This window comes from Primulina eburnea, chromosome 1 (assembly GCF_022965805.1).
Source record: "Primulina eburnea isolate SZY01 chromosome 1, ASM2296580v1, whole genome shotgun sequence".
Taxonomy (NCBI): Eukaryota; Viridiplantae; Streptophyta; class Magnoliopsida; order Lamiales; family Gesneriaceae; genus Primulina; species Primulina eburnea.
In genome coordinates, this window is record NC_133101.1 from 5,779,026 (window position 1) to 5,791,358 (window position 12,333).

A 12,333-nucleotide genomic window follows, 5' to 3' on the forward strand; every position below is an offset into this window, starting at 1 on the left:
GAATATTATTTTTTATTGTGAATATCGATAGGATTGACCAATCTCGCCGATAAAGATTCGTGAGACCTACTTTAAATATAAACGGAAACTCGTCCCGACCCATATAAAAAATGGGTGGGTTCGACAACTCCGTACGGGTCGGGTCCAAGTCCGAGTGCCGTTCCAACCTTTGCGTAAGATTACCTATTGTAGAAGATTTGCCCATCCCAAGTGGCCAAGTCCCATAGTTCCCCATTTGCTTGTATCCTCATTCTCATTTCTTACAGCGCCTCTTTCAACACCTGAACTTCTCTCTCACTCTATCTATACCCAAAAATCTCTATATCTACCACCTATACGGATTTCTCCAAATCGCCATTTTCAACTCTGTATCAATATATATATATACCAGAAAGTAGATTCATATAGCTGTACATACGGAGAGAATGGAATCCTTGGCTGCGGAAGGGAAGGAATCTCTCTACAATTCGTCGTCGTCCGAATCTCAGCAGAATCGGTCGCCGCCTCGCAAATCGTCGCCTTCTCCAGGTCTGGACGCTAATTCACGTGTAAATTGTAAATGCGCGTGCCATGTGGTGCCGGATCGATTTTTTTGTTATTTTGTTAATTTTTTTCTACGATTTGCTGAAGATCTGTGGTCCTGGATCTGTTTAGTTTGGGAAGTGTTGAGCTGTAAATCTGCACTTTACTTACTTTCGTTTTTGAATTGCTGCGTGACTTGGAAATGTGACCCGAGGTTAATGTAATGTGTGTGTTTTTTACGCTACATGTTATTGTCGTTCAGAGCCTTATAGAATCCTAGTATTGGAGATTTTGTGTAAATTTGGGTAATTAGAGACAGGTGTTTGACTTTGGTTGCCGGAACCAAGGTGCGCTGAAACTGAAGTATAGTTACTGCAGTTTCGTGCACTGTTTTTGGAAGACTTACAAATTAACTGTGGTTGTGTAATCAAATAGAAGTTGGAAATGCATTTTTAATTCAACAAAATAAATTTACTTTGAAAATATATCTATGCATTGTGATGAAATTTTTTCAGTTATTTTGCTAAATTTTAATTGTTTCAACTGTAAAAGTACGGTATAGTTTAAATCAATCAAATTTCTGCTTTTTATGCTTGAATTCGAGCTCCTCCATGGGATACTTGGATTTCTTTATTTTCTCATTTAAATTTAGTTGAACCTATTCATCTGTGATTAAATCTTGAAAAAATTCAGGACTTCAGTTTTTGTGTGAGCATATATTTGATGAGACGATAATTTAATCTGAAATTTTGGTGGTGCAAGTATTTCAAGTAAAAGAAGGTGTAGAATACTGGTAATGTTGATTATAGTTGTTTAATTCTAATCTTTAGAAATCTTTATCTCTGTTCTGTGACAAGTTATTTTCTCTTGTTTTCTGATATTATGATTTTTTTTAATCTATTTGAATATAAATTTTAAGTTGTTCGCATAGTAGACTTACTTGAGTAGAAAGTTTCTTTGATAACACCTTTTTCCTTCTATCATAAATGTTAGAGGCACATTATCCTGCCATTTTGCCTGATGCGATTTTCTTATGGAGATATCATAGCTGTCATAAGATTGAATAGGGCTCTAGAGTAATATTATTCCCAAGTTTGCACTATGTTTCACAAGTTTGGGAAGTTGGAGTGGAACAGGTAGTATTGTTGAAACTGGAGAACTAAAATGGAGAAGTCTAAGGGAGTGTGAAATAACCAGTTTCAACATGCTAATGTCATCTTCATTTGTTGACGTTTGTGTAGCGGATATGTTGAAGCTGCAACACATGAAAATATTGATCATTGGCTATTCAAATTACTTTGATTTGTTCAGGGGTTTGTATTATTATATCCTCCTGTACAAAGACTCAAACCCCTGAATTGTATTATCCAATATCTTCCTGTACAAAGACTCAAACCCTTATCTAGTATGAGGTTCTTATAAGACCTTCTTAGAGGTAGTTTACACCTGGAAGTTCTTTGTATGCTTTGACTTAGTGTGCATGACTTCAATTTAATATTGATAACATTTTTAATCCTATTTGACTGGCATTTCAACGTTAAATTTTTGCTTATAAGGACACTATTTCTAAACAAAGTTAACATTCTGGTTAGAATAAATCTCCCAAGGGGACTTGTAGAATTGTATATTGATAAGGACATAGAACTTTGTCAACAATATACATACCATGAAATGTAATCTTGTGCATCAGGTATGTCACACACGAGTTATTATCCAAGTTGGGTTAATATGGTGGTGTGTCAGACTATCCTATCCTTTTGGTCAGTATTTATGTAGAATTTGGGATGGAAGCGCATGTTTAATAATAGTATGTCATAAGTGAGTTGCCCATGAAGTCTGCAGTATCCATAAGGCAATTTGTGCTTAGATATTGAAGTATGATGTGGTGCTGAATGAGAAACTTAGTGATTCATCTGCTGATGATCTCCATAACAGAAATATATTCGGCTGATACTTACTCACAAATGGCAGTGGAACTTGATTATACTCTTTTTTATACTTCAGGACACGTATGCCCTTATTTTCTAATTTACTGGCATCTTTCCTTTTCCACATTTTTGAAAAGTTTATTTGTTAATTTGCAGACGATGCAGAGAAAACCACTCATCTCAGGTTCCTTTTATCAAATGCTGAAGCTGGTTCTGTAATAGGAAAAGGTGGTTCAACCATAAATGATATCCAGTCCCAGTCTGGAGCACGTATCCAGTTGTCACGGAACTTTGAATATTTTCCTGGTACATCCGATAGGATTATCATGGTCTCCGGAATGGTTGATGAAGTGTTAAAGGCTGTGGAGCTCATTTTTTCTAAATTGCTGGATGAGGTAACAAATCACTTTAAACAGTTTTCAAGAGGAGCATTTGAGTTTACATTAAGAATTCTATTGCTGTGTGCATTTAGTTTTATGCTGCGGAGGGTGATGAAGTTGATCCAGAATCGAAAATTAGACTAGTTGTACCCAATAGCTCTTGTGGTGGAATAATTGGGAAGGGTGGTGCCATCATAAGGTATGACTTCTTTTCAAATCTTTTAAAACATTTATCTAGTGTTACTGGAATTACCTTTTAATTAATGATCTCATGGTGAATATATATATATATATATATATATATATATAATGTCAATTCAATTGATTTGGCCAAAAATTATGTTTATAATGTTTAAAACATATCAATGTGTCTACTTCTCGATGTCAACTGAAAGTTGATCCCGTATTATTTCAACGATTGTTAATTATAAGTGTGTGTTGCTGCTCCGTTATTAGGTTGCCAAAATATTTGACAATCTTAACTCTATATCCAGTGAATAGTTGACTATCTGCTCTCAGCAGATTCAGAATTTCATTATCTTAAATGCTAAGACTTTAAAATATTCTTATTTTTATGTTGACTTTAAAATACTTAAAATATCAGACAAGAGCTGTATTTCTTATCTTCTTTTCTATGTCAAAAAGTTTCTTGCATGTTAAATAGCTTGACTGGGAAATTCATTTAGTTGATTGAAGAATTGAAATTCTGAAGGAGGAAACAATCTCTGTTGCCCCAGCTTATCAATAGAATCAATATGGAGTATATTGTTTAGCATCCTGTCAATCAGAAAAAGGTTGGTGGGGGTTTTCTGGATCATCAGATTGCTTACTAATGCTGACATGTATTGAATGGATAGAATGGGGGACTTTTGAAATTGACTAAACCTAATGCTTGGCCAATATAGAGAACTCTTAACCTGGAAAATGTATGTGTTTCTTAAGTTATTTCCTGTCATCAAAACAGCTTACAATATCTTTCTAAAATGGAAAAAAAAAGTATTTAATTCTTCCATATTTATTGAAGACGCATATTTTTTTCCAAAATTTGTAGACACGGTTGGATTTTGTACATCCGTTTTGTTTATATGGTCTAAAACCACCATTAACTACAAAGGCTACGAGGCAGATGATGAAATGTTTGGTTCCATGATCTTAAATTTATAGCTCAATTATAACGAGACACACAAATACTAAGTTTTTTGTCATGTAAGTGATGTTACAGTTAACAATAGAGCAGGTGACTTCTATATATTTGAACGAGGAAGATATTTTAAACTGTTAGAAAAGAAAAGATGTGATAGTTGTTTAGTCTCAGACCTTAAAATACATATATTTCATTACTCTCAACACTCAAATTACAAATTTTAGTAGGCCGAAAAAAGTAATATGCAGAAAAATAAAAAACAAGGCCAATGCATATTCTGTTTTAGTAAGATATAAGGGAGTGCTAGTAACAGATCGGAGAGAAAAGAGAGAAAGAAGAGAGCAAAGACGGACGGGTAGATGATGAAGGAGAAGAAAATGACAGGCAAAACCAGAGGAATCAGGGCTTTGTTGATAAAGGCATGACTAAAAAATCACCTTGCATTTGTATTGAAGGGACCATGTGCTCGAGTTGTTGAAACGATGAGCCATGAATGTTGCTCTTAAGGAAAGCAACAAGCTTGCACCGTGCTGTGCATGGTTTTTTTCATGCTTCTAAATGCTATGCCTCTTCATGGAAGAATATTGAATTTTGCACTGCCCATGAGGGCGATAATTGTTTTAGGGTTCGAGGGGATTGAGAGCTGCAAATGCCGGTGAGGGGACTGTTATTCACCTTCTTACCATAAGCAGAAATTTGCCTAGGTTGGATCAAATTTATCAAGTTGTGATTACTCTCTCCATCATGTAGCATTAACGTAATAGTTATTGTTTTATAAATTTAACATTAAATGGATTAGGAATTGTTTGTGTTGTACATTGAAGCTCTACAGGCTTGCTAAAACATGCTTTGATATGAATTTATTTTGAAGGACTTCGTGGTGGGCATGTGCACAGAATTTTTTTTATATCTGCAGATGTGCTTTTGTGGGTAACCATATATGTGTTTATAGTTCACATTTACTCTTGGACTATTGCTTCAATGTTGTAACTTTTTGGAACAGGTCATTGATTGAAGACTCTCGAGCTGGAATCAAGATATCTCCCCAGGACAACTATTTCCCTGGTCTGCATGATAGGTTAGTGACAGTGACTGGTACTTTAAGAGGACAAATGCGAGCAATTGAGCTGATCCTCCTGAAGCTGGTAGCCGATTCATACTATAACCAATCTGTGAATGCTCCATTTTCTTACGCAGGTACTAGTTTTTCTTAGCGTAACCTTTTCCATTTTCTCTTCCTCATTGGTGGAAGTTTTGTGTTATTTTTGTTTGATATAATTAGCAACCTTAGGTACTACAAACAATTACTTTATGTCACCTCACTGTTTTTGTGATGCTCTAACTTTCCTAGTATATAGTTACTTATCCTGTTTCTTGCGAGCATATGTATTTCCCAAATCATAAAAAGCCCATCTTGTGTAAGTTGATGATATTCTCTATAATAGAAGCCCACTGATGTGCTGGAGTGATAAATGGATAGGCTAGCAGGCTTTATGAAGTTCACAATCAAATGCTCACCTACGAAGGGTTACCATCTGCTTTTGCATGTTATATTTTAACCTTTTAAATTTATGTATTAGAAAAAATCTTTGTTATACTAGCATCTTGATCTCCCATATAATTCACAAATTCTTATTTCTTGTATTGGTACTGAATCTACTTATTAACCCTTTGTCCTCATTGATCAATATTGCTAATATGTGGTTAATTAATTAATTTTTTTTTTAATTTTAGTTGCAATAGTAGGCATCCTAACTTAATAGAATAAATATTATTAATCTTTATGATTAAATATGTGAACCAGATTATCCACATATGAAGTTTTGAACATAAAACACGTTCAGTGAAATAAATATAAACGATCTAATTATTGCATGCCAGAGTAGAAACAAATGGTATACCATTAAGGCCCTTGCCTCTATAAAATGTAAGCATCCTGTTCCAAATTTCTTTTCATCTTCTCGCTCATTTTATCTTCATGTTATTCGTTCTAAAAGACACCGCTCCTCGGATTAAAGCATTCCCATGAAAGGTGACATGACATTAGACACCCAGTGCGGAGATATTAAGTATAATAGATAAACATGTACTAAACATAGGAATGTGCTTCTGCAATGCCGTTATGTAAAGTCTTGCTCGGATATATCAAGAATCAAATATCAAACTAATTCAATTTTATAAGATGCATGCATCCTTCTAGTGTCTATCATTCCGTCGTGTCGGTTAGTTGATGGCTTCTATACTGTACTCCAAAATTTGAGGTAAAATACGCAAATGCAGTGCTGCATTAGTTATGCAAAATTATTGTTATGAGCTCTTAATTCTTTTGGAATATTGAGTACTTTATGGGTAGCTATGGCTCTATGCCTGTTGCTAGTGCAATTATTTTGAGATAATGAATACTCCATTGATAGTTTCATATCATGTGATTAATTGCTAGATGATGTGCACACATGTATAGATGATACATAACACCTTTTAGTGTACGTGGGAGGCACTTCTTTGGTCCCATTAAATGAAGCATTTTAATATTTACCTTTCAAAAAGAGAAAGTGATGACACTGCTTTTTGATACTTCATTTTGTTTTCTAGACTGCATTATGTTGGAACAATATGACGTGAGTTGTGCATTGCTGCTACTAGAGTATTAAATATAGGATCTAGTGTTACTTCACTTGATAAAGTACTCGAAAATAAGGCTTTCTGATTTTTTTTACTTGGTTTTGTTTCTTTCATATGTCTACTTCATTTCAGAGTCACAAAATTTAGCATTTGATGTAATTACCCTTATTCAGCAGTTGCATACAGTGCAATGAACTACAGACCTAACGGAGCTGGAGTAAAGTATCAGAATAACAGGTCTCTTAGCAAGGTCTGTTGTCAACCTTCGTTTTGCTGAAATGTTCACATTCACACTTTTTTGGAGTACTAGAAACATACCCTTTATATTTTCCAAAAACTGAAAACCTGAATTTAGTCATGTTTGGAGCACATGTTTTACGATTAATAATGAACTGAAAAATCCAGAACACAACCGGAAGATCTGTAATTAATTTAAGGAACAAGAATTTAGCACAAATTTAAAAACTTATTTAAGAAGTTATAATAAGAACTCATGAAGACGTGGATAAAATAATCATTATATGCGTATTTTATTATTTTTGTCTTATGTATTTTTAAATATTTTATATAACATTTAATATTGTAGTTAACATATTATATTTTCTTATCATTATTTTATTTGTTATTTATGCATATTGTTTGTCTATTTATGTATAATATTTTGCAGATATTGATATTTTATGATATTAGTTAATTTCATTAATAATTATTTTATTAGTTAATGAGAAAAACAATAATTGCCCCCTAAGAGATCTGTTGTAATTTTGCATTCTTTTATCTTTTGGTTGCTTTTCTAGATCTATCAGCTTTAAAGCCTCAAAGAAATATTTTTACCCGAAGCTAGTCTAGTAGTTCGTACCGAGCATGTTTATTTACTTAAGTATTATAATTGACGTATCTGGACTCTCTGATAAAAAATGGACTTTGTGTAGTTCTTTAAAGGGGAAATTATGTTCTACTGTAACAGAATTGGGTTTCCGTAGGCCACCTATTGGTCCTTTAATATTTATAATAAGTTATTCTTCTTTACTCTTGAATGGTAAATACTTTAAAATAGACGTTTACAGGGGTTTATATTTGCATAGACAACTGTAATTTGGGATCATTTGTTAAACCGGTTTCTGTTAAATAGCTCTTTGTAGTCTCTTTTGAATGTCAGGTGTCTGTCATTAAGTGATTATGGTAGAGCGCTGATACTTCTACTTCCTTTGAAGTCTCAGTATTTGGTTTGTTTTACTAACTAGTGTAGTGTTATAATGCAGGAAGATAGCAGTTCTGTGACTCTTGGTGTTGCGGACGAACATATAGGGATTGTAGTTGGCCGCGGAGGACGTAATATCATGGAGATCAGTCAGGTTTGTTTATAAGCTTGGATTCTACTTTGGTATGTGACTTTTTTGATACTGAGATTCTTTGCTTCACAGCTTAGTGGGGCTAGGGTAAAGATATCTGACAGGGGTGATTTTGTGTCTGGGACTTCAGATAGGTATGAAAATATGAAACATGCATCCTGATTGTTGAGAGTGCATACCAAGTATATCCTCATGTCTTATAACTTCTTGCAGAAAAGTTACCATTACTGGGCCTGAAAGAGCTGTTCGTACAGCTGAATCCATGATATTGCAAAAAGTTGCGTCAGTTTCGGAGAGGTGATGGGATACTCCTTTATTTCTCTTCTAGTCGTCAAAATTTGTTATTGAATGACCCTGAGTTTCATTCCTCGTTTGCAACTGCTGGCAAATTTCTTGATACCTTTTCTTTTGCTGAAATTTTGATACAAGATGGGGCTAAATCTAAGTTTCCTTGAGAGATTTTCAATTGACTATATTTCTGGTAGCAAGTGTATTTTGAAGAATTTTTTGGTTCAGCAACATTATACCAAACATCGATAAAATTCATACATTTATTCAGATGTCTGTACGGTGTTGTAATTTTTTATGCCTGAACTACATGATAAACTAACTGATATTAGTTTATTTCGAAGTTTAGTAAATGGAGTAGACTTGTTCAATTCTATCGTTCCTTTGTTAGTGCCTTCTAAATTTGTTTTTGTTCTCATAGGTGTATTGAGAGTCTCTCATGCTCCACCTTTTAGATTGATTGAATTATGATGTTCGATAATTTTACAAGTAGTTTCTTTGGGAATATTTTGGTAAATGACTGCCTACACCAACTTGTGTGTAGGTTGCTGTGATACCTAAAATCTTATTGCTAGTTGACATTTCGTATGATTCTAACCTAGTAGAAGATCAGTATCACTAACTCGAATTAGGTCATACTGATGCAATTTGTATTCGGGTATGTCATTAAGCACCTGTCATGACTTGGGGCATAGTCAAACTTTAGGCAACTTATGAATTTTTTTGGGTTTTTGGAGTGATCAAGGTTTTCTGTGTCCCAAGGACTCAGCTTAGCTATTTTTGCTACAAATGGATATATGCCAAATCTAAATCTGGTAAATACCGAATTATCTGTGTTGAAAATTTTATGGTGGATCCGGGCGATTGAAATGAAACCAAACCTTTGATTTTATCCAATATCGTTTTGGAAGCACACCGATTGTACTAACCACCCGACGAAGGGAGATGAATCGGACTCCATTTCTTAGACAAAGATATTCTTATGTATATCTTGTTAGGTTCTAGCTATCTATTTTGAGTAAAAACATTTTTCGAGAGTGATCGAGATAGTTTGTAGGAGTTCTTATATGGAGTCTTTTTTTGTATGGGGGAATAGGAAGGATTGGTTGGTGAGTACTGTGTGTATATTTAGCACGAGACAAGAGGTAACATGAGTGTATTATGATATTATTTCACACTGATATTACATACATGTTTGGTAACGATATCTATAATGACTCATGTGAGAATGAAACAAACGAATGTGCAAGGTTCGCCACTTGATAACAGGACCTTCTGAAGTTGGTGAAACCGTGCAATTTTATTTCCATTATTACTAGGCGTGCGATCTATTATTAGCTCACGGTTGATCATATTTACCATCCCCACCATTACCCGAACCATAGCCAGACCCACTGCCAGAGCCGCTACCATAACCAGAGGCATTGCCTGAGGCGCCGCCTCCGCCTCCTCCTCCTCCTCCTCCTCCTCCTCTTCCACCTCCACCACCACCGCTACCACCTGTTCCACCTCCACTTCCATATCCCGAGCCACTGCCGCTCCCATACCCTGAGCCTCTTCCTGAACCATTTCCTATGCCTCCGCCGCCGCCTCCACCTCTGCCTCCACCACCACCACCTCCGTATCCTTCTCCCTTTCCTGACCCACCACCCGAACCATATCCTTCACCCTCACCAGACCCATATCCCGAACCATAACCATTGGCTGATCCTCCACCGCCGCCGCCTCCACCTCCACCTCCACCTCCACCATTATAATATTTTCCGGAAGAACCATATCCTTCACCACTCCCAGACCCATAACCTGAACCTGAACCTGAGCCAAGGTCATACCCACTTCCCCCTCCACCGCCCCTACCTCCCCCACCACCCCCACCTCCTCCTTCATTAAACGTATTTCCCACTCTAGCGGCAAACACAAGGTCTACAAGTAGCATGACTGATAATGCAGCGCCAATCATGGTGTATTGTGCCATTTTCTTGTTCTCTATTCTCTTTTATTTTGTTAAAAAGATGTTAACCATACGATGCATAACGACACAAGTGATTATTTATGTCTCAAACCCAAAATAAGGTCCCTATTTATAGTACTAGGATACACCGAAAGTAGCTTCTTCGATAATCTTGTCTCAGAAATGTGAATGTAAGAATTAGATAGTGGCGAAGGTGCGATGTGGGCCGGAAGTGCTTTATGATCAATTGTAGGATGGTGGTGGACTCGACCCTCTTACAAATTATAATTGAAATTCTTCTTGTGCATTTGGATTGACGATTTCAAATCAATGAATTTCAAATATATTTTTAATTTCAAAGAAACAATATTATAAACTTCAAATCCATTTTTGTATTTTTATAGTATTTTATGTTAATTAGACCATATTTCATGTTCACTCAATAACGGATGTATTTGATATTCATTTAATTTTGTGTAAATTAGTGATATATGAATTTAAGATTTCGTTAATTATTTTATTGTTAACATTAAAATTATAATCGAAATTCATGAGACGGGATATTAAATTAATGTGATCAAGCCATCTCCCATTTCTTTGATTTGAGGCTCTGAAGTGTTTAGTATACGGACCAATCAGATGAATCTACGTCTGCATCTTCCACTTTGCACTTGGGAAAATTTCGAATCATGCTACTTTTTTTGCGTTTTCTATGGTGGCTAGAAGTGAAATAGACATGAAATCATGCATTTAGCATCGTAAATGCATGGTGATTAGATTTAAGTCTGCATTAGCCAATATAGATTCGTATGATATTTTTTAATTTCGTTTGAGAATTTTCAATTTGTGTCACAAAGTCTGGTCGCTAAGGTAGACTTTATATATAGTAAACATAGATAGATATACTATTGAACTATCAAGTGAAAGTTGTAAAAAAGTAGGGATGATAACGGGAGGTGTTTGGCCAAACTCGGGATTTGTTTCAAAACCCGACGAATCCAATAAAAAAATATATTTAAGAATTAATATATCATCAAAATTATTTTTCTTAATAATATTTAGGAAAAAAAAATAACCAATCCACTAAAAATTATTTATTTTTTAAATTTTAGGCATGACATAATAAAAATAAAATTGATATATAATCATAATTACTTTTCAATTTTATGTTAATAATATTTAGGAAAGAAATCCTAAATAAATATTATCACAAGTTAAAATATATTAATTTATATTTAAAAATCATATATATTATCCTTATATGATACTAATATTACATTTGTGTTTTTTGTTTTTTAAATTCGACACACAATTTTATTTTTATTTTTTTTATTTCAATAGTCCATCGATAATGATAAAAGGATTGTACACACGCATATTGCGTATGTGTCGAGTAACTTGTGTATATAAAACTGTTGTATAGATAGTTAACGAACCATATCTAAAACTAACTTAGCAACAGAGGGTGCCACTCCATTAGTTAATCTCGAGGAGAAATGGACAGCAGATTGTGGAACTTGCAGACATGGTCGTACCTACTGTGAGGCGAGAGAGGCCATCGCCTCAGGCCCAGCCCTCACAGGGGCCCAAAAAAGATCATTGATCTCATGTTGTTGAGACATGCACCTAAATAATATGTACATTGGACATTTAAAAAAAAATTAGACATTGACCTATTGAAAATATGATTAAATATGATGATTGTGTTCATTAGGATTTAATCAAATTATGTAGAGTCCAAACAATAAAGCTTCACGGCTCATTAATTAATTTTTTAAAAATTTTGTATGCATAAAATAGTAATGTTTGTCCAATATATTTATTATTTTATCTTGTGTCAATTCATGTGTTAAACTTTTATACTTTACTTGTCGATTATTTGGCTTCTTTTCTTGAATTTATGTAGTTGAGTCTATTTCAAAAAATAAAACACAAAAAATTGTGATACTTACCTATTTTACATATTTTTATTCTCTATTTTCTTGAATAAAATATTATATTTATTAGTTAAAACAAATCATATATTTTTACAATATTGATTCATTTATATTTATCATTTTGTTATTTTGATAGTTTATATTTATAAATTTCAATTTTAGCAACATACCTTACAATTTTTGTCAATTTCAATATTTTTCCAATATAA

The 12,333-nt window shown here is 34.2% G+C and overlaps 2 protein-coding genes across 3 annotated transcripts; one reads left to right on the forward strand and one right to left on the reverse strand.

Annotated features, from left to right (window-relative positions):
- The first annotated feature begins 214 nt into the window (after positions 1-214).
- On the forward strand, positions 215-8,612 carry LOC140824082 (protein BTR1). 2 transcript variants are annotated; one of them, XM_073185679.1, is made up of 8 exons: positions 215-528; positions 2,607-2,845; positions 2,923-3,029; positions 4,978-5,171; positions 6,770-6,846; positions 7,859-7,951; positions 8,021-8,082; positions 8,162-8,612. In XM_073185679.1, exons 1-8 carry the CDS (start codon positions 426-428, stop codon positions 8,247-8,249), a joined length of 963 nt encoding a protein of 320 aa, XP_073041780.1. In that variant the 5' UTR covers positions 215-425; the 3' UTR covers positions 8,250-8,612. The 2 variants fall into 2 exon arrangements, with proteins under 2 accessions (XP_073041780.1, XP_073041785.1); XM_073185684.1 differs by having other exon boundaries at positions 216-528; positions 6,773-6,846.
- Positions 8,613-9,387: 775 nt separating this feature from the next.
- LOC140810645 (uncharacterized) lies at positions 9,388-10,318 on the reverse strand. The gene is made up of 2 exons (XM_073168509.1): positions 9,911-10,318; positions 9,388-9,874 (listed from the first exon to the last, which is right to left on the reverse strand). The coding sequence occupies exons 1-2, from the start codon at positions 10,209-10,211 to the stop codon at positions 9,576-9,578; spliced, it is 600 nt and encodes a 199-aa protein (XP_073024610.1). The 5' UTR covers positions 10,212-10,318; the 3' UTR covers positions 9,388-9,575.
- Positions 10,319-12,333: the final 2,015 nt, after the last annotated feature.

Excerpts from the sequence above, each read along its gene's own strand:
- LOC140810645 (XM_073168509.1), bottom strand. The coding sequence starts at position 10,211 with ATGGCACAATACACCATGATTGGCGCTGCATTATCAGTCATGCTACTT. Across the intron at positions 9,875-9,910 it reads TGGTTCGGGATATGGGTCTG|GAAAGGGAGAAGGATACGGA; the intron begins GTGAGGGTGAAG and ends GTGGTGGGTCAG.
- LOC140824082 (XM_073185679.1), top strand. The coding sequence starts at position 426 with ATGGAATCCTTGGCTGCGGAAGGGAAGGAATCTCTCTACAATTCGTCG. Across the intron at positions 2,846-2,922 it reads TTTCTAAATTGCTGGATGAG|TTTTATGCTGCGGAGGGTGA; the intron begins GTAACAAATCAC and ends GTGTGCATTTAG. Across the intron at positions 8,083-8,161 it reads GTGTCTGGGACTTCAGATAG|AAAAGTTACCATTACTGGGC; the intron begins GTATGAAAATAT and ends AACTTCTTGCAG.